Source organism: Loxodonta africana, chromosome 4, assembly GCF_030014295.1.
Source record: "Loxodonta africana isolate mLoxAfr1 chromosome 4, mLoxAfr1.hap2, whole genome shotgun sequence".
Lineage (NCBI taxonomy): Eukaryota > Metazoa > Chordata > Mammalia > Proboscidea > Elephantidae > Loxodonta > Loxodonta africana.
Genome location: NC_087345.1, coordinates 116,927,840 through 116,954,304, shown reverse-complemented (window position 1 = coordinate 116,954,304; position 26,465 = coordinate 116,927,840). Strand labels below are relative to the sequence as shown.

General features: G+C 37.3%; 1 protein-coding gene across 3 annotated transcripts in view; it reads right to left on the bottom strand.

Annotated features, from left to right (window-relative positions):
- The window catches only part of ABCC9 (ATP binding cassette subfamily C member 9), a 142,306-nt gene that overhangs the window by 59,761 nt on the left and 56,080 nt on the right, over positions 1-26,465 (bottom strand). For 2 of the 3 annotated variants that reach the window (XM_003405689.3, XM_003405688.4), the window contains exons 15-22: positions 22,928-23,000; positions 20,546-20,651; positions 12,886-12,924; positions 10,954-11,055; positions 5,759-5,843; positions 3,981-4,061; positions 874-1,011; positions 595-720 (exon numbers count right to left, since the gene is read on the bottom strand). In XM_003405689.3, the coding sequence (XP_003405737.1) occupies positions 595-720; positions 874-1,011; positions 3,981-4,061; positions 5,759-5,843; positions 10,954-11,055; positions 12,886-12,924; positions 20,546-20,651; positions 22,928-23,000 (750 nt within the window). The remainder of the gene's footprint in view (positions 1-594; positions 721-873; positions 1,012-3,980; positions 4,062-5,758; positions 5,844-10,953; positions 11,056-12,885; positions 12,925-20,545; positions 20,652-22,927; positions 23,001-26,465) is intronic. The other variant, XM_064284494.1, reaches the window with a different exon arrangement.

Genomic DNA, 26,465 nt, shown 5'->3' with positions numbered 1-26,465 from the left:
GGTTTATGTTACCAGTTATTAAATGTACTTTATAACTTTAGCCAAGTTACTTTCCCTGAGTCTGTTTTCTCATCTGTAAAAATAAGATAAGATTCACTTATTTCTGTTTTGTGAGAACCAAATAAGAGTATGTGGAAAAAAAAAAAAAAACTTTGTGGGCTTTAAAAAACTATACAAATATAAAATTTTATTATTATTTCCTCTGATAATTTTTCTTCATCCACCAATATCATTCCAGACAAGTCTTCCAGCTTCGACCACAGCCCACAGCTCTGGCTTCTTTCAGAGCTGTCTTGGCTTTTGTCTTGCCCACAACCCTTGTTCATAGGTAGTCTCATATTACAGATGAGAAAAATGACATACGAAGTTAAATGCCTTGCTTCAGCAGCAAGTGGTTTCTCTAAGTCTTTAATGCACTGGATCCAAAAGATGTCATTAGAATCTTATAGTTTCAAAGCAGTCTGTCCATTAACGGTCTATACAGATACAGTTATTTGGGATTTTAATATTCAAACTTTAAATGAAAATACTTATTTGAAAGCAATTTTAGTCACTATACTGGATCCTGGACTCTTCAGAGCTATGAGCAATTACCTTTTCTAATTCTTGATCTTGCCGATTCATAAGTGTTTTCCAGTGTTCATAAAGTTCAACATCTTTGGTTTGAATGTCCTTCAAAGTCCCTTCTCTTAGTACACTGCCATCTTTCATAGCTATGATCTAAGAAAAGCACATATAAGCAGAACTGTGACAAAAACCCTTAGTCAGCAAAACTGAATTACCTCTAATCCAGAAAGCATTTATCAATAAACCTTTTTTTTTTTAATATGACTGTATTATAAAACTTAATGAAAAGCTCTTCTAAACTCTTACCCAGTCAGCGTGTGTCAGATACTGCAACTTGTGAGTCACCAGAACGAGTGTCCTTTTGTCATCTTGGAGAAATTTCAAAATCCCTTCCTGCATTAAGTGATCACTCAAGTGGATGTCCAGGGCAGAGAATGGGTCATCCTACAATCAGAAGGAGGGGGAGGATGAAAATTTTCTCTACTCTTTATGTATACTCAATTCCTCTAGAAAGTAGAAATGCAAATAACTAAGGGGAAATTATCCTACAAATCCAATTTATAAAAACAGACTTTGTATGACTTTAAATTTTCTGAAAATAATATTAATTTAAAAATAAACCTCTCATATCCTCTTTTCTTAATATTTTATCTTTTTTTCTCTGCAAGTTTGCACAGCAAATTAGGTTCCCGTTCGACAATTTCTACACAAATTGTTCAGGGACTTAACTTATATTTTTCACAATGTGTCAATATTCTCTTTAATTGTGTTCTGGTTGTTCCATTTATAGTACTCTAGTTTCCCTGCCACCTTATCTTCTCATCTTTGATTTAGAGTAATTGTTGATCTTTTGGTCTCATATAGGCTTTTTTTTTTTTTAATGGAGCACCACACTCATGGAGAATATCTTTTATTTTTTGTGTGTCCATCTGTTATTTCACTAAAAGGTGACCTCAGTGGATAGTTTCAGTTCAAGGTTTAAAAGAGCATCTTAGGGCAATAGTCTCAGGGAGTACTCTAGTCTCAACTGGTCCGGTAAGTCTGGGCTTTTTAAGAATTTGAGCTCTGTTCCACATTCTTCTCCCATTCTATCAGAGTCATCTATTGTAGCCTTGATCTCATTTCCTCTCTGACCTTAAAAATTATTTAAAGATAAATGACAATATTCAAAGTGGTCTGAATTCTTATATGTAGGATTTTCAAGTTCAAAAACCTACCTGAGCTAGTATGGCATAGGCTTTAGTCATTTGGGTCGTTTTAATAAGCTTACCTAGCATACGTGAATATTTACCAATGTGTAGATATAGCAAGTAATCTTAATAATTTACTAGGAGTTTTCCCATAAGACAAGCTCAAGTAATCATGAAACTATTCACTGAAATCTTTTCAAGTGAGTATGTGGCACAGTATAATTGATACCTTTTGTCAAAAGTTGATTTTACCTAATAGGATACAGTTTATCAGTTATTGATAAACAATATGATTATCATTCTTATTTTACATACAGAGAAACTGGGACACAAATAAGGTAAAAAATTATACTTTAAAAGAGAAAGAAAGATAAAATTGTTGCTAAAAACAAGATTCAAGTTTTATAATTTCCATTCAAGAATCTCACTTCCATTAACTGAAAAATCTCTTAATATATTATTAAAAGCATTTATGCAGAAAATTTCAAGCAGTATTTCCAAAGGTAGCATCTATTAAACATTACTTGGCAACCTATAGCAATAGATCAAAATAAAGAATGAAAAGACAATTACATGTAGCTGAATTCTGAGTAATAAAAATAGAATAAAATAGAAAATTTTAATTAAATAATAATGGTACTTGTAGAGCCAGATACATAATATAGACACTAGATAAATGTTAACCATTATTATTATTGATAAGAATTACATACCTCCTACTGTACTAACTCTGACTATCTTGGGGAAAAAGGAAGTTTTCATGCTCCAAGTGATTCAAAAATTTAGAGAAGGATTTAGGAAAATAGCAATTGACTTTTGGGTGATGACATTGCTATAGATTATATTAATATATTTATTCCTATAATGTAATATAGAGCACCGAGTGAAATTTTTGACATTTTTGAATCATATGGCCTTTTCCTAAATGCTCCAAATAAATCATCTATCTTCACAGGGAGTTACTGAGAAGCTATTAGAGATGATGTTAAGACGAATCCTGTAATGGGTAGGAATCCACAATCAGTTAACCCTAACACTTCTTTAAATTCCATGAATCTACATTTGAAATATGTCAGGGTCATTAAATTGCAAGTAGTGAAATGAACTAAGGTAGCAGAGCCACAGTGGGGAGACCTTAGTCCCTTGCAGATTTCCAAGTTACTTGGTACTCAGGTGGTTCAGCCAATCAACTTATGCCAAGGCTCAAGAAGCCATTTCTAACTGTGGGTCCATCCCTAATGAAAAGGATTTACAATTATATAAGTTACTGCTAGATCTTGCTATAGGTTTTACTTTTTTTTTTTTTTTGGTGAAATTTTGCAGACAAATATTCTGGGGAGATGAACCTGAAGTGAATTTCCAATAGGTCCAACTTCTACTTCTATAATGGATCCAAATTCAGTAGGAAACTCCAATCTCAACCTACTGGAGAGAATTAAGGCTCTAAAGAAAGTCTGAGAACCAGCTTTGTAAGTGATTAATAATTGTACAAGAGGAGAAGGCAAGGGAAGGATGCATTTACATAGTCTTCTGATCTCCAATATACATAGTCTGCTTTAAGTTATTTTGGCTGCCTCCTGCCTGAGAACCTAAAATAGAGCAAAATCATAATCGACATCATCATCAAACTTAATATGTGTGGGCACAGGTAAAGGCCAAGATGTTAACCCAGGATATGCATGAGAATTATCCACGGAGCTTTTTTAAGACACAGATTTTGGACTCTGCCCCGACAGATTATGACTCAGTAGGTATAGGTCTAGCCATCCTACAGTTTTAGAAAGCGTTACAGATAAATCTTCTGCACAGCCTAAGTTGCACACCACTAGAAAGGAGCACTCTGTTTACTTACCATTATGTCCACCATGAGTATATTCTCTGGGTCTTCTTTCTTTACCACCAAATATAAATGAGAAGACCTATGATCTTGCCTAGTTAAGGCACAGCACCACCCACGCCTCATTATTAATTATTCTTGTGGTTCAGATAAGGAAGGATTTAGGGCACCTCAATCTCTTGGACACCAATCTGGACACCTCATCTCTAAACCTTATATGTTGATCTTCTACTGATTTGTACTGTGAAGATTTGTTTCCCTATACTCTCTATGATTTTGCAAATTAAATTGTCTTTCCTTGAGTTATTTGACCTCTCCCTTTTAAAGTCTCATTTGTCCCAGTGAGAAAAAAAATCAAATATAAATAAAAGTGGCCATATTCTTACCAAGAAGACAATGTTGGTATTTTGATAGAGAGCTCGTGCCACACAGATTCTCTGCCTCTGCCCTCCACTCAGGTTGATACCCTAAAGAAGAAAATATCCATAAACACCCATATTTTCCATTGATAAATTATCTGTTGGTAAAAATTCCCCTTAAAAGGCTAAGGCTATGATTATACTGGTAAGATAAATTGAAAGCTCTATTGATCAATAGTTGAATTAAATTAAGATAAATTTTGACTGATAAATAACATTAATCCTACTTTCACTCTAACAGCTCTGCCATACAAAATAATTAATAATCAAAACACGGGATGAGTGCCAAAGACTGGAAACAAGTCCAAGAGTTTTTTCAAGTTTCCTGAATTGTGTCAGTTGTTTATTTAATATGTACCTCTTAAGTTTGATATTACAAGTTATGTTTCAACAGTACTGTACAGCAATATGCCTTTAAAATGAATTACAAATTATAAATCTTAAACTAGTATTTATTGGGAGCACTGGTGGTGCAGTGGTTAAAAGCTTGGCTGCTAACCAAAAGGTTGGCAGTTCAAATTCAGCAACCACTCCTTGGAAACCATATGGGGCAGTTCTACTCTGTCCTACAGGGTCACTATGAGTCAGAATCGACTCGACAGTGACAGGTTTGGTTTTTATGGTAGTAGTTACTGAGTGCTTAGTATGTGCAAGGCTTGTGTGAACAGTTTTACATTCCTTATCTCTTTTATTCCTCACAGTAATTCTAATATATAGGTACTGTTCACCTTGTTTAACAGATGTAGAAACTGAAGCTCACAGAAGATAAGTTCACGCTTTACACTATCCTATACTGCACTATATACGAGTCTGAATTTGACTCGATGGCAGCGCATTTGGTTTTTTGGTTTATATTGCAATAAGGAGCCTTGGTAGCACAACAGTTAAGCACTCTGCTGCTAAGTGAAAGGATGGTGGTTCACTCCCACCCAACAACTCCATGGAAGAAAGACCTAGCAATCTGCTTCCATAAAGATTACAGCTTAGAAAACCCTATAGGGAAGTTCTACCTGTCACATGTTCAACTTAATGGCATTTAACAACAACATCATACTGCAATAAAGAATAGCCATTAAGAACATAGACTTCAGGTTCAGACTGATCTTGATGCACCATTAATCTTATGATTGGACAAGTTCCTTAACTTTTCTCAGCCTCGGTTTTCTCAGCTATAACATGTGGATAATAATAACGCATATACAACAGACTGGTTATGTGAATAAAGCAGATAATGCATACAAAGTATTTTTGCCCAGTATTTAACAGCTAAAAGGGTATAAAAAATTATCCATCACTATTATAAAGAGTGCAGGTATAGGTACTTTTCAGTTGGTTAAAATAGCATGACATCAATGTAAAACAAGTATACACCAAAGAAAAAGACACTTTTAACAAGAATCACTAGATGTTGACAACAGTGGAAGAAGTCGTCTGAAGTAATCTCAATTTTCAAACTAATTTTATGTAAGTTCCAAATGAGCAAAAATACATTTGGTCAAAGCCAGGTACTATATTTTATTTACTTGGGAACTCTAGACTGGCTAGCACAATGTTAAGTACATCATGGTTACTCCACAAATGCTTAAGGGAAAATGGTATCAAAGGGCTCCTGCCCTCCCATTTCTGGGGCTTGTCCCTAAGGTAACATACTCTCAAGCTCTCAGATGTCATATGCCCCATTAGAAATGAAAAAGAATCAGACTTTTCTAGATTTTTGTTCATTATTTAAATTATACAAAACTCACCCTCTCTCCAATTTCAGTTTGGTCTCCAAATGGTAGTAAGTCAATATCTGGCTGAAGAGAACAGGCATCTGTGACAGCTTTGTACCTTTGTGAGAAATTATGTTGAATTTTTAGATCACTATTAATATAGTGCCCATCAACCAAGTCCAGGGTGCAATACCTTGGAAGCTGAACTAGAACATTAATTAAACAACTTAGTATAAAATAGCTTCTACACTAAGTTTGCAGATGCAAAAATAAATACACATTAGTTTCCACTCTAAAGAAAGCTAGTAAATGGTGCCAAAGACTGATACAGAAACATATATAATAAAAATGTACCTTATTAGGCATTATAGTAGAGATAGGTACAAAGTACTTCTAAAATACAGAGGAATGGCTGACAACTCTAAGAAGTCAGAAATGTCTTTATAGAGGAGGCAATGTTTAAGGTGTTTCTGAAAAGTTGTGTAGTAATTTACCAGGAAGAAAATGAGAAAAAGGAAGCTTAAGGAACTTCATGAAGATGAAAAAGTTCATGGTATATATGAGGGACAACGGGGAGCTTACTATGGCTAAAGAGTAATTGTGTGTGTCTATCTGAGCTTCCAGACTAAGCCAGACTAGGAAGAAAAAAAAAAAAAAGAAGAAGGACCTGGCAATTTACTTCTGAAAAAAATAAGCCAGTGAAAACCTTATGAACAGCAGTGTAACACTGTCGGATATAGTGCTGGAAGATAAGCCCCTGAGGTTGGAAGGCACTCAAAATACGACTGGGGAAAAGCTGTTTCCTCAATGTAGAGTTGACCTGAATGACTTGGATGGAGTCAAGCTTTTGGGACCTTCAGTTGCTGATATGGCACCACTCAAAATGAGAAGAAACAGCTGCAAACATTCATTAATAATCGGAAAGTCAAATGTACAAAGTATGAATCTAGGAAAATTGGAAATCATCAAAAATGAAATAGAACACATGAAGATCACTATCCTAGGCATTACTGAGCCGAAATGGCCATTTTGAATCAGACAGTCATGTGGCCTACTATGCCAGGAATGACAAAATGAAGAGGAATGGCATTGCATTCATCATCAAAAAGAACATTTCAAGATCTATCCTGAAGTACAATGCTGCCAGTGATAGGATAATATCCATACCCCTACAAGGAAGACCAGTTAATATGACTATTATTCAAATTTGCACAGCAACCACTAATACCAAGGATGAAGAAATTGAAGATTGTGACCAACTTCTGCAGTCTGTCATTGATCAACCATGCAATCAAGATGTACTTGGAATGCAAAAGTTGGAAACACAGAAGGAATCCCTCCAAAAAAAAAAAGCCAAACCCATTGCTGTCAAGTCAATTCTGACTCATAGCAACCCTATAGAGACCCTAAGGGACAGAGTATAACTGTCCACAAGGTTTCCAAGGAGCAGCTGATGGATTTGAGCTGCCAAGCAGTCAAGCTCTTAACCAGTGCACCACACAAGGGATCCAAAGAAGGAACAGTAGTTGGAAAATATGGCCTTGGTGACAGAAATGATGCTGAAATCACATGATAGAATTTTGCAAGACCAAGAAGTTTTTCATCGCACATACCTTTTTTCAACAACATAAACAGCAACTGTATACATTGAGGAACCCCTGGTGGCATAGTGGTTAAGTGCTACGACTACTAACCAAAGGGTCGGCAGTTCAAATCCACCAGGCGCTCCTTGGAAACTCTATGGGGCAGTTCTACTCTGTCCTATAGGGTCACTATGAGTCGGAATCGACTCGACAGCATCGGGTTTTTTTTTTTTTTAATATATACATCGACCTCAACAGATAGAATACACAGGAATCAAATTAATTATATCTGTGGAAAGAGACGATAGAAAAGCTCAATACCATCAGTCAGAACAAGGCCAGGGGTTGACTGTGGAACAGGCCATCAACTGCTCATATGCAAGTTCAAGTTGTAACTGAAGAAAATTAGAATAAGTCCACAAAAGCCAAAATATGACCTTGAGTATATTCCACCTGAATTTAGAGACCATCTCAAGAACAGATTTGACTCCTTAAACACTAATGACTGAAGACCAGACGAGTTGTGGAATGACATCAAGGACATCATACATGAAGAAAGCAAGAGGTCATTAAAAGACAGGAAAGAAAGAAAAGACCAAAATGCATGTCAGAAGAGACTCTGAAATTTGCTCTTGAACACAAAGTAGCTAAAGCAAAAGGAAGAAATGATGTAGTAAAGGAGCTGAACAGAAGATTTCAAAGGGCAGCTCAAGAAGATAAAGTAAAATATTATAATGAAACATGCAAAGGCCTAGAGTTAGGAAACCAAAAGGGAAGAACACTATCGGCATTTCTCAAGCTGTAAGAACTGAAGAGAAAATTCAAACCTCGAGATGCAATATTGAAGGATTCTATAGGGAAAATATTAAAATGTTGCAGGAAGAATCAAAATAAGATGGAAGAAATACAGAGAGTCACTATACCAAAAAGAATTGGTTGATGTTCAACCATTTCAGGAGGTAGCATATGATCAAGAACTAACAGTACTGAAGGAAGAAGTCCAAGCTGGATGAAGGCATTGGTGAAAAACAAGGCTCCAGGAATTGATGAAACACCAATTGAGATGTCCAACAAACAGATGCAGCACTGTAAGTGCTCACTCATCTATGCCAAGAAATTTAGAAGACAGCTACCTGGCCAATCGACTGAAAGAGATCCACATTTGTGCTCTTTTCAAAGAAGGTGATTTAACAGAATTTGGAAATTATTGAACAATATGAATAATATCACACACAAGTAAAATTTTGCTAAAAATCATTCAAAAGTGGTTGCAGCAATACATCGACAGGGAACTGCCAGAAACTCAAGGTGGATTCAGATGAGGACGTGCAACGAGGGCTATCATTGCTGATATCAGATGGATCTTGGCTGAAATCAGAGAATACCAGACAGCATGTTTACCTGTGTTTTATTACTATGCAAAGGCATTCCACTGTGTGGATCGTAACAAATTACGGATAACATTATGAAGAATGGGATTTTCAGAAAACTTAATTGTGCTCATGCGGAAGCTGTACACAGATCAAGAGGCAGTTATTTGAACAGAACAAGGGAATACTGCGTGGTTCAAAGTCAGGAAAGGTGTGTATCAGGGCTGTATCCTTTCACCAACTTATTGAATCTGTATGCCAAACAAATAAGTGAAGAAGCTGGACTATATGAAAAAGAATGGGGCACCAGGATTGAAGGAAGACTAACAACTTGCGATATGCAGGTAGCACAACTTTGCTTGTTGAAAGTGAAGAGAATTTGAAGCACTTACCAATGAAGGTCAAAGACCACAGCCTTCAGTATGGACTACACTTCAACACAAAGAAAACAAAAACCCGCACAACCGGATCGGTAAGGAACATCACGATAAATGGAGAAAAGATTGACAGTGTCAAGGATTCCCTTTTACTTGGATCCACAATCAACACCCATGGAAGCAGCAGTCAAGAAATCAAATGATGCATTGCACTGGGCAAATCTATTGCAAAAGATCTCTTTATAGTGTTAAAAACACGATGTCACTTTAAGGGCTAAGGTGCACCTGACCCAAGCCGTGGTGTTTTCAATTGCCTCAGAAGCATGCGAAAGCCGGATGATAAATAAAGAAGATGGAAGAAGAATCGGTACCTTTGCATTACGGTGTTGGCGAAGAACACTGAATATACTATGGACTCCCAGAAGAACAAACAAGTCTGTATTGGAAGAAGTACAGCCAGAATGCTCCTTAGAAGACGGCAAGACTTTGTCTCACATACTTTGGGCATGTTATCAGGAGGGACCAGTCCCTGGAGACGGATATCATACTTGGTAAAATAAAGGGTCAGTGAAAAAGAGGAAGACCCTCAACAAGATGGACTGACACAGTGGCTGCAACAATGGACTCAAGTGTAACAATTGTGAGGATGGCACAGGACCGGGCATTGTTTCGTTCTGTTGGACATAGGGTTGCTATAAGTCAGAACAGACTCGACAGCACCTAACAACAACATCTGCGCATATTATCATGCAGGCTGAAGGGAAGAGAAATGGAAGACAATGAGGATTGACAGTACTGAAATGTAGTTACGGCTGAGACTGGAAATCAGATTAATTGGAAGTACAGGGAAACATGGAGCCTGGAGGAGTGGGAGGAAGGGAAAATGCCTATGGCTTCATATTCTCAGTCACACAGTCTTAGAATACTCAAGCCATCATTGCTACTTCTCTCTTTTTCTCCTTTCTCTTATTCGTCCACTCTTATTCTAGAATTTTCTCAAGTATCTCTTTTTCTATTTCAACTCTCACCCCCAAGTGCAACCCACAAACACTGCATGCCTGGATAATTGTTCCAGCAAATTCCTAAATGTCTTCTTGTTTTCAACTCAGAACCATCCTATACACATCTGTTAGACTAAACTTCCAAATGAAACATCATACTTACCTTGTTATTCCCCTTTTCTAAAACTTAGTCTTCCTCCCATAATCTACTGAATTATACCCAGTTGACTTTCAAGCCTCCACTACCTGGTCTCAACGTCCCTTTACAATCTAACCTCCCCCTGCTAATACACAGCAATCCCTTCTGTCTGGTTTGTTTCCAGGCCTTCAACAATCTCACCTAATTTAGGCTCTTCCTCCCACACTGTCTGTTTCCTTCCTCCCTTCTCCCTCCTCGTGCCTCTCCCCTTACCTACTTCTCCTTAGCTTTCAAGTCCCACCCTTGTGAACACAGCTCAAAGAAAAGAACATACTTCTCTATGCTCCTGTCATATTTAAAATACAGTTGATAGATGGAATATTCTGGTTATTCCCAGTAACTGGATTCCTCAGATCCCACATTCTTCCCCCTCTTTTTTTACAGTTAACCTTCCTTCTGCTCCTTACTTGGATTTCTCTTCCATTTGCCTACCTATAATCTCAGCACTTCTCCTTACAAACACACACACACCCTTCGGTTTTCTGCTGTTCAATTTTGGTATATGAATTGTCCTTAATAAGCGTACAGGATGGGCTGAACCTTCTTATGAGACTTTTTTTTAAAAGAGTTGACTCAAAAGACCTTGGCAATGAGAATGGAAGTGGGGCAAATGAGGAAAAAAAGCAAGGCCTGGATGTAAAGTTTTCAGAAATAGTTGCTTGCTTAAGTTTTAAATTTTCTGATACGTTCAAAATCACCTCTGTTTGTTGAAAGGACTTCCAAAGGTAATATTTTCTTCAACTGTAGCATTTAATAGCCAAGGCTTCTGAGCTGCATAAGCCACAGAGTATCTGTTCCTACTGGAAAACAGGAAAGAAGAAAAACAAAATCAGAACTATGCAAGGGTGCTGTGATGTAGGTGTATTTTCTTATAACTATGGAAAATAACAGTAGATGAAATATCTCAAACAGAGAAATGGAAAACTTTTAAAATAGAAAATTTTAACAACCACCAATCTTAGTAATTAATGGTTAGATGCTTCATCTAATGCAAAGGGATTAGAACTTAATCGAAATGTAACACAATGTGTGAGATTTGATTTTGCCATGCTAAAGGGGTGTTCTCAAATATAGACTATTCATTTAAATTTCATTTTCTAAAATAACTATAGTTTTAAAAATAATTACAAGACCAATAGCAATTTACTCTCACCGTTAGCCACAGATATTTTACTTTCTATTCCAAGTACTTTACATAATTACGCATTTAAATGCAGACTTCAAAAAAAAAGACTTGAACTGAAACTCTACTTATAGCCTGTGCTTGTGGCCTAATCACATTAACATATTTTAAGGTAATAGGTATATATATATACATACACACATAATACAAGTTCAGCTGCTAACCAAAAGGTTGGCAGTTCAAATCCACCAGTTGCTCCTTGGAAACCCTATGGGATAGTTCTACTCTGTCCTATAGGGTCGCTGTGAGTCAGAATTGACTAGATGGCAACGGGTTTTATATATATATATGTGTGTGTGTATATATATATATATATATATATATATATATATATATATATATATATATGGTGGTGCAGTGGTTAAGCCCTCGGTTGCTAACTGAAAGGTCAGCAGTTGAAACCCACCAGGCACTCCACATGAGAAAGATGTGACAGTCTGTTTCCACAGGAAGCCGTATGAGGCAGTTCTACCCTGTCCTACAGGGCTGCTATGAGTTGGAATCAACTCCATAGCAATGCGAGATTTGTATACACACATGTGATCTCAAAGTAATATTTTGAGTTCATTTTAATATTGAAATAAACTATTTAAAAACTACATATGTCAATGCATATTGAAATGGTTTATTTAAAATAACATGAGAACCTCCCTTCCCCCTCCTCCTCCCTTTCTTGGCCTTTAAATCTACCATATGTCTATACATCAGACTTTAGTTTGTAATAATTAAGACAATGCATGTAAGCCGAAGATAAAGAAGACAATGGGATTGGGGCAGGGTGGGGGCAGGTCAGCTTAAAAGTCAGATTTCCACAGTTAGTTCACGATCTGTAAGTACTAATTAAGGTTGAAAGAGAATATGGTTAAGAGAGAGACAGTTAGAAATGCTGTTATCATCCTGGAACATTATGTCTTAGGAGTTTAGAAGACATGATAATGTATGTTAAGCTAGTAATCTCTCAGATAACCAGATGTGCAGTACAACAGTGGCTCCCAACCTCAGACATATGTGCTGCCCCTTTTCCCTTGTCTTTTAAGTGTGTGTGTGTGTGTGTGTGTGTCTTAAATAGGTGAAGCACTTGATTCTCCATCTCTTCGTTAAAGGAAGATCCCATCACTGTTTCACCCACAATCAATATATGTATTAATTCTTAAACAGAACCCAAACCCAGTCTGCGAAGGACAATTGAGTTTTAGCCGAAGTTGAGACATGTGACTCATTGAGAGGAAACCAACTGACACAATGAGCCATTTTGTTTGGCAAATTAATTTCTTTTAGCAGACTGCAAAGGTTGAGAACCACTGCTGTTGGAATTATGCTAGAAAATTTAGTAAGTAACTGTACACCATCGGAATGGGCAATATGACTTAGGCGTAAGAGATTAAGTATCAAGTAAAGTCTGAGGAAGAAAGTTATTATTAAATTCAGGTTAAAATAGAAATAATACCTTCTGGTTGCTTCAAAAGAAGGTTCAGTTTCATTTACACTGCAAGTATGGCAAACAATGTTCATTAATTATGAAATATAAATATAGAATGAATATGTGCAAATATAAGGTAAGAGGTAAAATAAACATTGGACGTATTCAACAACTATGCTTTCCCAATGGTTTTTGATATTCATCTCGAAGACAAACCTGGTAAGTGAAGTCTTCTTTTGTGTCTTCATCAGCTAGTAAACAATGACTTAGTAAGCTTCTAAAAGATAGAACTGTTCTCTTTCACACAAAATCGTGGTTCATACAATGACCTGGATTCCAGTCCCAGCACTGCTCTAACTAGCTGCATAAACTTGGTTAATCTCTCTAGATACAGTTTCCAAGTCTTTATTAGGGTTAGATATCTTCAAGGACCTCCTACCTTTAGAGTTTGAATTTAATCTATTTAAATTCCTAATTAGCCTCCCTAAGAGGAAGAAATACTTCTTGGGCTCTAAATGTGAACGGTGCACAAAACACAGCTGGGCCCTGAAGGAGCTGGTAAGAGATCCAGACATGCACAATAGGTCAAACCACAACATGTGGGTTTAACTAATTATGGATTGATATGATTTATATAAGAAGTATATATAAATCATATCAACCCATAATTAATTTATATAATCCATAATTGATTTATATAAAAAGAAAGGAGGCCTGGTGGCACAGTGGTAAAGCACTTGATTGCTAACCAAAAAGTTAGCAGTTTGAGCCCACCAGCCGCCCTGTGGGAGAAAGACGTGGCAGTCAGCTTCAGTAAAGATTACAGCCTTGGAAACTCTACTGGGCAGTTCCACTCCATCCTACTGGGTGGCTGTGAGTCAGAATCGACACAACGGCAGTGGGTTTCTGTAAAAGGGTTTGACCATCTAAATTTAGTTATACCTACATCATGGAGAAAATTACCTGAAGACCTAATCATTTTATTGATCAAATTTTTAATAACTTATGTTGAGTTGAATTCCATTATTCTAAAAGATGTAAATTCAATAACCACAAACATAATTAATGTGTAATAGAACTCCAAAAATAATTCCTGTTTGACTGTGGAAGGTGTTTTATGCTTTTTTTTTTTTCCTGAGAAACTTGTCTAATTATATTACCTAGTGATACTCCGTGTAAACTTACTAATGATACAATTTTTACAACTGCACATTGTTAATAACATCTTGAGATGGGTACTAAAGGCAGGAAAAACTATTCTAGCTCCTAAGAAACTGGTACAAGTTATTGTTTTTCATGATAACTGGGGAAGGACAACTTCAGTCAAGCAGACTGTTGCCTTTCAACAAATACAAAGCACCCCATTTATGTAGAGGTAACATAGGAGTAAGAACCCTGGAACCCTAAATTTTGGATTTTTTTTTTTTTTTTTTAGCCTACCCCTCCTCTCTCTCACTTTTCTCTTCTGGGGCTACAACATGGTAGCAATTCATACGGAAACATCTATCATTTCCTTTGTGTACCAGATTCTTCCAATGTAGGTGTGCCTTACGTGAGCGACAGTACCTTCTCTCTCTCCCAAAGTAAGTATTTCTCAATGCATTAGGTCAGAGCACTTTACTGAATTTTCTTTTCATGCTAGTCTAAAATTAAAAAATAAAATTCATGCAATGGTGGAAAAAATGATAGCAAGGTACTTGGTACCTAACAATAATATTTGGTTTAAAAGCAAAAAAAATATTGTTTTGAGCTGAAAATATTATCAAATAATTCAAGTAAATGTTGAAATAAATGATTTCTTTTGGCATTTGTGTATCAGCGACCTATCAATATCAACAATTTCTAAATTAGCTTTTTGCCCTTATTAACTTTTATATGCATTTTCTTATTGGACTGGGCACGACAGCATTTTCTGGAAATAAAAGGATAATTACAAATCATTCTTGAAAAGAAGGTCAGTAGTCTTTGAACATTTCTGATCCAAAAACATGTTTTATCAGATATTAAGGATACCATGGGAGGAATGTTAAGTAAGTCTTATAATTAAGATTTTGTGTTTGCTTATCCAACTCCTCAGGGGTTTAATTGTTTTGTTTATGTGTGTGTGTGTGTGTGTGTGTGTGTGTCCACATGTGTTAGAGCCAAAGCACACATTTTTTGAGGAAAATCTTAACCCTTCTTGAAACACAGCGATGGAGTTGTTGTCAGTTAAGGTAAACGTTCATAAAAGGATAATTTTTAGATTACAGGGACTTCATAGATCTTCAGAGTCATCTTAATTCTTCTCTCACACCTTCCTCCTATTGGCTCTGATATATACTGAATCCAGTCACTTTGGTCAATTTCTACACTACCATGCCAAACCAACTGTGATGGTTAATTTTAAGGGTCACCTTGGCTAGGCTATGGAGTCCAGTTGTTTGGTCAAACACTAGTTGAGATGTTGCTGTGAAGGTATTTTGTTGATGTGATTACCTCCATCCATCATTATTTACCAGCCATTCTGGTCCCTTTTCTGATCCTCAAAAGCAACGAGCTCATTCCTGCCTTAGGAATTTTGTGCTTGCCAATCACTCTGCTCCCAGTCTTTGCTTGGCTGGCCCCATTGAATCATTCATGTCTCGGCTTGTGTCACTTCCTCAAAGATCTTTTTGAATCTACTCTAAAGCGTCTCCCATCTTCTACCTCCTACTATGTCGCCTTGTTTTGTTGCCTAATATTATCTATTTTTTGTTATTGTTTGTTACATGTATTTTACACATGTCACATTCTAGAATGTAAGTCTATGAGGTCAGGAACTTAGTTTTTCTTGCTAATTTCTAAATCCTTCATACCCAAATCAGTATCTGGCACAAAGGAGGTGCTCAGTAAACAAATGGAAAAAAAAAAAAGCTATAGTCCAAACTACAATACTAAACACAGAAGATGGTCCTAGGGATCTGCAATCTACTCCTTTCTCCAAATTTAGTTTATTTCATTTCTGGATCAAACTAGATGTTGAAGATCTAAATATTCAGGCCACGCTGCTTTTTTGTTTTGATCTTGGAAACCTTGGTGGCGTAGTGGTTAAGAGTTATGGCTGCTAACCAAGAGGTCGGCGGTTCAAATCCACCAGGTGCTCCTTGGAAACTCTATGGGGCAGTTCTACTCTGTCCTATAGGGTCGCTATGAGTTGGAATTGACTTGATAGCAGTGGGTTTGGTTTTTTTTTTTTTTTTTGGTTTTGATCTTACCTATACTACATCCTTCACCCCTCCCATGTGCCCTCTAATCCCTCAAATAACATTTACTAAATAATCTTCTCTTATTATGTTCTCAATTTGATTCACAATAATTGACAATGAAACTTACTTTTGAATAAATTTTAGGAATACTGAGGAAATTAACAATTATACACCATTTTATTAGCTTTTTTTTTTTTTAATTAGGACCTATGAGAGTTTTTTTTTCATTTCTTGGCAAAAAAAAAAATCTTAACCTCTATTGAGTAAACATATGTTTTTAAATTTTTATTTCATGTTTCTCCATTGTCTAGTTTCCATGACACTCAGAGCTGAATTATTGTTGTTGTGTGCCATCCAGTCGATTCCAACTAATAGCGACCCCATAGGGTTTCCAAGAAGTGGCTGGTGGAATTGAACTGCTGAGCTTTTGGTTAGCAGCCTGAGCTCTTAACCACTTTGCCGCCAGGGATCCCAGAACTGAATTAGTGGACCATAGTTTATAGTTTAGTAGTCCAGTGCATGCACTTCTCTCTACCAGTTTCTCATATTATTATTGAATTTTTTCTTTTCCTTCTTGATTTCTTTCTCTCGTTTTTCAACTTTTACTATTCTACCGTTTTTCAAAGTAAAATAATTCAAAAGCTTTATGTAGTAAGATAGGCTATAACTGGTACAAATGCTTAAGAATACAAATAACTAAATTACTAGATTGTGTAAAATATTTTCATCATCACTGTATCATTTATTTATCCAGGTAAACAATGATAGTGATTCTTACAGTAACATCGGGAGTCAATCTGGACCAAGTGGAGCTAGGGCCTGGAATTTTAAATAACTTTGGAGAAAGCCAAATTAGTAGGGCTTTCTAGAAGCATTAAAATGAAATCTCAAGCCTTTTCTGTCTCTATCTTTCATTATTTCCCTGTTTTAATGATGGTGAAGCAGTATAAAGACAAAACCCAAATAACTTAATTATGGCTGTTCAAGTCATGCAGTATAATTTAATCCAGTAGGGCCTACTTCTCAAAACCTACATTCACCCGAGATGGAAGGCGACAGTAGCAGAGTAACAGTGCCTAGGGCCTGAACTTAGTGATTTCCAGGAACCTGCCATGCAGCAAGCTGCTGGTAGAAAGTATTTCTTGAGCTCTCTGCTGGGTATTCACTAAACATTTCATGGCTACTATCTGTTAGATTTGCCCAACAGGGATAAAGTGTACACACAACAATTCTCAGTCTCCTTCTTTGGCCAATGACACTGAAAATAGGATTTACAGTTCTACTGTTTCGAGGTCAAATTTCACATGGAAACATTTCCTTCTCCTAAGTGGAGTTTAAAATAGAATCTATTCTACAAGTGTCCATAAATAGTCTTTACTCATTCTTGAGAAATGTCTGCATGTGTAAACACCAGACTAAGCTACAATGGAACTAATGATGGTAGGTAAAAAATGACTTTAAAGATCATGGAAGAAAAAAATAGAGACAACACTAGGAGCCCTAGTACATGGCATAAACAGTATACAAAACATTACTAACAATGCAGAAGAGAAACTAGGTAACTGGGAGCTTCTAAAAATCAAACACCTATGCTCATTCAAAGACTTCACCCAAAGAGTAAAAAGATTACCTACAGACTGGGAAGAAGCTTTTAGCTATGACATTTCTGATCAGCGTCTGAGTTCTAAAATCTACAAGATACTGCAAAAACTTAGCTACAAAAAGACAAATAACCCAATTAAAAAATGGGCAAAGGATATGAACAGACACTTCGCTAAAGAAGACATTCAGGTAGCTAACAGATACATGAGGAAATGTTCACAATCGTTGGCCATTAGAGAAACGCAAATCGAAACTACAATGAGATTCCATCTCACTCCAACAAAGCTGACATTAATCCAAAAATCACAAAATAATAAATGTTGGAGGGGTTGTAGAGAGACTGGAACACTTAGACACTGCTGGTGGGAATGTGAAATGGTACAACCACTTTGAAAATCAATTTGGTGCTTGCTTAAAAAACTAGAAATAGAACTACCATACGATCCAGCAATCCCACTCCTTGGAATATATCCTAGAGAAATAAGAGCCTTTACACGAACTGGTCTATGCCCACCCATGTTCACTGCAGCACTGTTTACAATAGCGAAAAAGATGGAAGCAACCAAGGTGCCCATCAATGGATGAATGGATAAATAAATTATGGTATATTCACACAATGGAATACTAAGCAATGATAAAGAACAATGATGAATCTGTGAAACATTTCATAACATGGAGGAATCTGGAAGGCATTATGCTGAAGAACTGGAGAAATAGCTAAAACAGAGAAGAAACTATTCTTTGATGGTTACAAGAGTGGGAGGGAGGGAGGGAGAGGGGTTTTCACTAATAAATAGTAGATAAGAACTATTTTAGGTGAAGGGAAAGACAACACACAATACAGGAAAGGTCAGCACAACTGAACTAAACCAAAAGCAAAGATGTTTCCTGAATAAACTGAACACTTCAAAGGCCAGCGTAGCAGGGGCAGGGGTTTGGGGAACCATGGTTTCAGGGGACATCTAGGTCAATTGGCATAATAAAATCTATTAAGAAAACATTATGCATTCCATTTTGGAGAGTGGCGTCTGGGATCTTAAACACTAGCAAGTGGCCATCTAAGATGCATCAATTGGTCTCAATCCACCTGGAGCAAAGGAGAATGAAGAACACCAAAAACACAAGGTAATTATGAGCCCAAGAGACAGAAAGGGCCTCATAAACCAGACACTACATCAGCCTGAGACCAGAAGAACTAGATGGTGCCCAGCTACAACTGATGACTGCCCTGACAGGGAACACAACAGAGAACCCCTGAGGGAGCAGAAGAGCCATGGGATGCAGACCTTGAATTCTTGTAAAAAGGCCAGACTTAATGGTCTGACTGAGACTAGAAGGACCCCGGAGGTCATGGTCCCCAGACCTTCTGTTAGCCCAAGACAGGAACCATTCTCAAAGCCAACTCTTCAGACAGGGATTGGACTGGACTATGGGACAGAAAAAGTAGTGGTGAAGAGTGAGCTTCTTGGATCAAGAAGACACCTGAGACTATGTGGGTAGCTCCTGTCTGGAGAGGAGATGAGAGAGCACAGGGGGTCAGAAGCTGGCTCAATGGACACGAAAATAGAGTGTGGAGGGAAGGAGTGTGCTGTGTCATTAGAGGGAGAGCAACTAGGAGTATATAGCAAGGTGTGTATAAATTTTTGACTGACTTGATTTGTAAACTTTCACTTAAAGCACAACAAAAATTAAAAAAAAATGACTTTAAAGAATATCTGTAGGTCTATAGCAGGATTTCCCAACCTCAGCACTACTGACATTTGGGGTTAGATAGTTTTTTGTTATGTGGGGTTGTCTTGTGTACTGTAGGATATTCAGCAGTGTCTCTGACCTCTACCAACTTGATCAATTGTGACAACCAAAACCGTCTACAGACATTTCCAAATGTCTGGGGGTCAAAAGCACGCCTGGTTTAAAACCACTGATCTACAGTTTAATTTCTTGGATAAACTATAGTCAATTTCTTCATAAACTGCTTATGGGAAGTTCAAAAGACAGGCCAAGCTAAACAAATATGATTTATTCTTTATTACACAATTATATAATATTGTGGTTCTGAACCACTTTATTACGACAATGCACTTTGAAGATCCCAAACTAACCATTTAAAAATCTAGAAGAAGCACCATGCTAGATACCGTCTTGCCCATGTCTTTGGAATTGCACAACACGCTAATCTGAACTATGCATATCTATAACTAAGTACTTCTAGTATCTCATATAAGTTAGGTGTGGAGAGAAACGGCTGATTTCTCAGCCCCTTATAAAGATTTTGGAAAAAGTTATTTGACATTTTTTTCTCTGGACATTGAATCATTAAGTCTGTTTGTATTTAGGATTGATAAATAATCCAAGTTTGCCATAGCCGATTTTATTACAGAATGAATTTTTAAGTTATTTCTTTTGAGCACTATACCCATTGAACTTTATTTTTACAATTCCAAATTACTTTTTTCTCAGCAACATTCTAGTTTTGTACTATTATAAATTTCTACAGTGATTGTTTGCAATTTTTAAATTTATGACATTTAAGGTTTCCACTAATTAAAAACAAATAATTTAAAAGCTGTGTTTATTTTTGACAGAAACCCTGGTGGCGTAGTGGTTAAGTGCTACAGCTGCTAACCGAAGGGTCGGCAGCTCGAATCCGCCAGACGCTCCTTGGAAACTCTTTAGGGCAGTTCTACTCTGTCCTATAGGGTTGCTATGAGTCGGAATCGACTCGACCGCACTGGGTTTTTGGGTATTTCTGACAGGTTCTCAGACTCACGCCATGGGAATCTATTGCTCTAACATCTTCCCATGGAGGACCAGCAGATGTACGACAAAATGACAGGAAACAATTTAAAAAATACACATACTTGCTCCAGTGAACTTTTCCTTCCAGCGTCTGCATTTCACCAAGGATGGCAAGGAGAAGAGAGGACTTCCCACATCCAACTTGGCCCACAATCATGGTTAACTGACCTAGAAAAACAAAACAAAGGCCAATAACAGGATAAGATGGAATTCTCTTAGTAAAATAAAATCAATACACATTGAGAAAAGGTTAATGTTTCACAATCAATGGCCAGTTTTGGTTTTTAGCACTAAGGTATTCTTAGCAGCTCTTTTCCCCAGTATATAAGTCTTTTAGAAGAATTAAAACATACAGACCTTGCAAGGTCATGGAAGCTCCATAGATACATCGAAACTCCCTGAGGGACCAAATTATGGTACTGAGGGCTGTGGGGACCATGGTCTCAGGGAACATCTAGCTCAATTGGCATAACATAGTTTATAAAGAAAATGTTCTACATTCTACTTTGGTGAGTAGCATCTTAAAAGTTTGTGAGCAGCCATCTAAGATACTCCACTGGTCTCACCTTGTCTAGAGCAAGAGAGAATGAAAAAAACCAAAGACACAAAGGAAAGGTTAATACAAAGGACTAATGGATCACAAGTACCACAGCCTCCACCAGTCTGAGTGGCAAAACCAGATGGTGCCCAGCTACCACCACTGACTGCTCTAACAGGGATCACAATAGAGGGCCCCTGACAGAACTGGAGAAAAATGTAGAAAAAAAATTCTAACTCACACACACACACACACAAAATACCAGACTTACTGGTCTGACAGACACTGGAGAAACCCCAAGAGTATGCCACCCCTCAGACATCCTTATAGCTCAGTAATGAAGTCACTCCTGAGGTTCACCCTTCAGCCAAAGATTAGACTGGCCCATAAAACAAAATGAGACTAAAAGGGCACGCCAGCTCAGGGGCAAGGACAAGAAGGCAGGAGGGGATGGGAAAGCTGGTAATGGGGAGCCTGAGGTCAAGAAGGGGAGAGTCTTGACATGTTGTAGGGTTGGCACCCAACGTCAGGAAACAATATGTGTATTAATTGTTTAATGGGAAACTGGTTTGCTCTGTAAACCTTCACTTAAAGTACAATAAAAAAAAATTTTAAACATATATAGGCTTTTATTTATTATTTTTAATACTATGAGAAGAGCTGACATTAGTAAAGAGGACAATGAAATAATTGTCTAGCCCATCTAAATTAGCTTTACCTTTACTATTACAGTCCATTCAGGACAAAAGGTCATTTTGACTAAATCAGATAATTGGGATGAAAGTGATGTTGCTTAAGTTACTAAGATGTCATCTTCAATTTCTCACTTTGATTTGTATGTATAATAGAAAAATCCTAAGCTACTGACCATCAGGCCAGACCAAAAAACATTTTTATTCAATTATGAAGGTATTTTACATAAAAAAACTATTAGGTATTTAAGCCTTACATATCTTGAAAACTTCATCAGTCTTTCTCATGACAGAAAATCATTTTCTCACATACTCTTCTTCAAATCTTCTAACAAAATTGGAAATCAACTACCTTATTGTTTATATGGCACGAATCAGTAAATGAACAGTAAATAACTTTTCCAAAGGTGCAAACTCTGTAATGAAAGACATGCCTTATAACTTCCCACAATTATCATACTGACTGAACTCAAACATACCAAAGATCATGAGATGGCACAGGACCTGTTTTGTTCTGTTGTACATGCAGTCACCACGAGTCAGAGCTGACTCGACGGCAACTAACAACAAAAACATCAGAGTGATACAGTGGATCACGAGCTCCGTGGTATAAACGTTGTTGTTGTTAAATAAACGTTGTTGTTGTTAGACGCCATCAAATCGGCCCCCGGCCTCAGGGCAACCCCATGTACAAAGAAAGGAAACAGTGTCCAGTCCTGTGTCATCCCCAGGATTGGCTGCAGATCAGGCATTTGTGATCCATAAGGTTTTCACTGGCTGATTTTGTAAAGTAGATCGCCAGGTCTTTCTTCCTAGTACGTCTCAGTCTGGAAGCTCCAAGAAACCTACTTAGCATCATGGCAACAGGCAAGCCTTCACTGACAGATGAGTGATGGCTGTGCATAAATAAATTAAAAAAAAGAAACAAAAAAACCTGTTGTCACTGAGTCGATTCTGATTCACAGCAACCCCATAGGACAGAGTAGAACTGCCCCATAAGGTTTCCAAGGAGCAGTGGTGAATTCAAACTACTGACCTTCTGGTTAGCAGCCAAGCTCTTAACCACCGCGCCAACAGTGCTCCATGCATAAATAAGTACCTATAAATAACTTTTATGTCCTTAAAAAAACTTTCATTTTTTTATGCTCAATTATCTTGCAAACCACAGTCATGATAATTAACAATTACAAAAATGAATAATAAAATACTCCTACCTGTTGGAATTCGAATATCTATATTGGATAATGTAGCTAAACCACTGCCCCAAGAAAAGTATCCATTTGTGACCTGGAGAATAGGAAACAGAAATTAAATTATAAAATTATGTATAAATGTGATATTAAAGAATAATTCCAACAAAATTTTAAAATTTGAAAGCACTGAAAGACTTTCAACACAATGATCAAATTCCAGTTTAGAGTTGTAAGTATTTATTGGAATAGATGAAAAACAAAGACTGGGAATAAAAGAAGGAACTTTGAATTAGTGACAGTAAAAAGAAATGCTAAAAATTACAGGAATTTTCTCTGAAAATTTGGGATTATTGGATTATTTCCATGTATGCATTTTTTAAAAAACAATCATGCCAAATATTTCCCAGTGTAACCTCTACACTGATTATCTTCTCATTGCTCTGTATTCTGGGGGTCCTTCTGATGATGCAAATATAGGACAGAAATAACTACCAATTATGCCAACAGGATGAGTTGGTTAGCTTAGGAGACAATTCTCTAATGAATGAGTTTCATGAGCCATGTGAATTTATCTCTTTTCACTAGGCTTAAAGAAACTAGTAAAGAGGAAAGCAAAGCACAGAAATGAGGCAACACTGCTTGGTGGTATAAACCTCAGCAATCAGCAAAGATCACAAGATCCCATATTTATCCAAAGCCATCTATTTGTTTTAACAATCTTCAAGTGGACTCAACAGTTTTGACAGTTATAAATGGGAAATGAAAGGAGGTATGACAGAGCCCAAGAGCAGGGTAGTAGGGGCAGAGAGAGATTAGTGAAGGGAGGCTGCCTAAAAATTCAGGGAGAAACTAAAGATACACATCTTGATCATAAATTAAGATTTTATGTCAAAACCATAATAATGAAATTTCTGAGAATATTATTGTTTAGGAATTTTGTAGCATAGATTGGTGATGTCTAACTTCTGACAAAATACAGCTGTAAAAAGTTCTTAATAAAATTAACAACTTAGCAAAAAACTCTGCTTGAAAAGGCTAGGCTGTGTTTTTCCATGTAGGTTTTCTCTAACTTAGAAAGTGTATTGCACAGCATATGCATGAAATTTGCCATGGAAGGAGGGTGACGGAAGGGCAGGCTCATCAGTGGCTTTACAAATATTTCCCGAGCATCCACTCTGCATAAGGCAATGTGTTAGGAACAGTGTAGACTACACAGACCGTATAATAGGCTCTCCCTGCTCCCTAGGAGACTGCAAACTGTTAAGTCAACAGACAGAAATTAGTTCAATACAAGACAGCAAAGACTAAGTAGCAAGCAGAGGAGACGGGCAGATATTAATATAATTAAAAAAAAAAGAAAAAATTCTTTTTTTTTTTTTTTTTTGCAGTTCAGAAAGGAAGTCATTTATATTGGGATGAGTCAAAAAAAAAAAACAAAAAACTCCTAGAAAGAGATCTTTTAGCTGGCTTCTAAAAATATATTGAATTTCAATAAAGGCATTTCTGGATAAAGAAAAGGCCTAGGGTCAGAAAACTATATTGTGGGAAATGCTGAACAGAGCTGGCTAGGGCAGCGATTTAAGAAACTGTGGCTAAATGACTCTCAAAGAAATTATACAGCCTCAGAGGCTGTCTCCTCTGAGACAGTAGACAAGGAGCCAAAAAGAGGTGCAAATGCAGATAAGTTTGGGAGAGGGCTGATATGGAATTGAGAGAACTCCCACATGACAACCTCTGTGTTTTCAGTGAACTGGGAGCTAAGATTATCTGAGGAAGGAGGAAGTTACAGGAGAGATAGGAGGAGGTGGAAAGATGGTGACAATTGAATAGTAGTTCCATAGCAGGTTATGGAAAATAATGCTGATGAGAGGCAAGCAAGAGGATTGCCAAGAAGTACTGAGGGTCAGCTAGGGTCAGATGAGGTTGGAGATATACATCTGTGGCTATGCCAACTTCGACTATTGTGTCATTTTCTCCATAGCACTTGACAGCCTGGTTAGCATGTGGAGATGGCACCAGGTTGGATTGCTACAGAAAGGTATTCATGAACTGGGAGAAAAGGAAGGGAGCTCAAGTTATTGGAAGTTTCAAAAATAGTGACAGTAGGGTGAGCACCTGAAAAAGCTGGAGGGCTAGAAGTCTGTTGTCAGTGACTGATAACGTGTTTTAAAGCACTGTGCCAGGTATTGAGGTGAGAGAAGAATTAAACACAGCTCTTGGCTCTACTACCCACCCCACCGAGTCTTCTTTGATCTGATTGGGCTGGGAAGCACAGAGTTAGTTGTATAGCCTGGAGCAGCCAATACAGCTAATTTTCTAGAAGGGCTCGTTTCCAAGACTCTGATGACTCTAGCATCTAGAGGCCCTTGACTGCTGCTGGCATCTGTCCCAGTCCCTGCACAGCACTGGCGTTTCCCTGTGTCTTATCCCAACCATCAACCCCCAACCTATGTTCCTGTGGTTGCCTATCCCACCTAAGAACAGACACCTGAGGAGGTACAAAAGGCTGAGTTTGAAATTAGGTCAAACGGAGTATTGGGAAGTTGGCTAAATGTATGCAACCCTAGTCTAAGCCTTTCCTGGTTGAAGACATTACTATCTAATTTATTCCCTTCAGAACTGGATTTACAGTATTGTGTCCTCTATAAATCAATGTACTTGGTAGATAAACATAAGAGTACCAGAGGAAATATGCTGGGTACTAGCTTCTAACACAGATTCAGAAGAAAAGCCTTCTCCAGCTATCAAAATGCTGGAGCGAAACCTGGTTGGGAGATGGGGAAGAACTGAGAATTATAAACTTACCAGAAATTTTTTTTTTATGTTATTAGGATTAAGGATCATTGTAGAATGATTTTGAGGCATGATTTAGAACACTTTTGCAGAACTTCACTATAAGATAGTAACAAGTGTTTCTATTCTTGTAAGAATTCATGAAATACTTATTAACTATGCACAAACACCAGAAGAGAAGCTAGGTAACTGGGAACTCCTAGAAATCAAACACTTATGCTCATCCAAAGACTTCACCAAAAGAGTAAAAAGACAACCTACAGACTGGGAAAAAATTTTTGGCTACAACAGATCTGGTCAGTGTCTAATCCCTAAAATCTACAAGATACTGCAAAACCTCAACAGCAAAAAGACAAATAACCCAACTAAAAAATGGGCAAAGGATATGAACAGGCACATCACCAAAGAAGACATTCGGGTGGCTAACAGATAGATGAGGAAATGCTCACGATCATTAGCCATTTTAAGAGAAATGCAAATAAAACTACAGTGAGATACCATCTCACCTTAACAAGGCTAGGAATAGTCCAAAAAACAGAAAATAATAAATGTTGGAGATGTTGTAGAGAGACTGGAACACTTAGACACTGCTGGTGGGAATGTAAAATGGTGCAAACTCTTTGGAAATCAATTCAGTGCTTCCTTAAAAAGCTAGAAATAGAACTACCATACAAGCCAGCAATCCCACTCCTTGGAATATATCCTAGAGAAATAAGAGCCCCCATATGGATAGATACACGCACACCCATGTTCACTGCAGCACTGT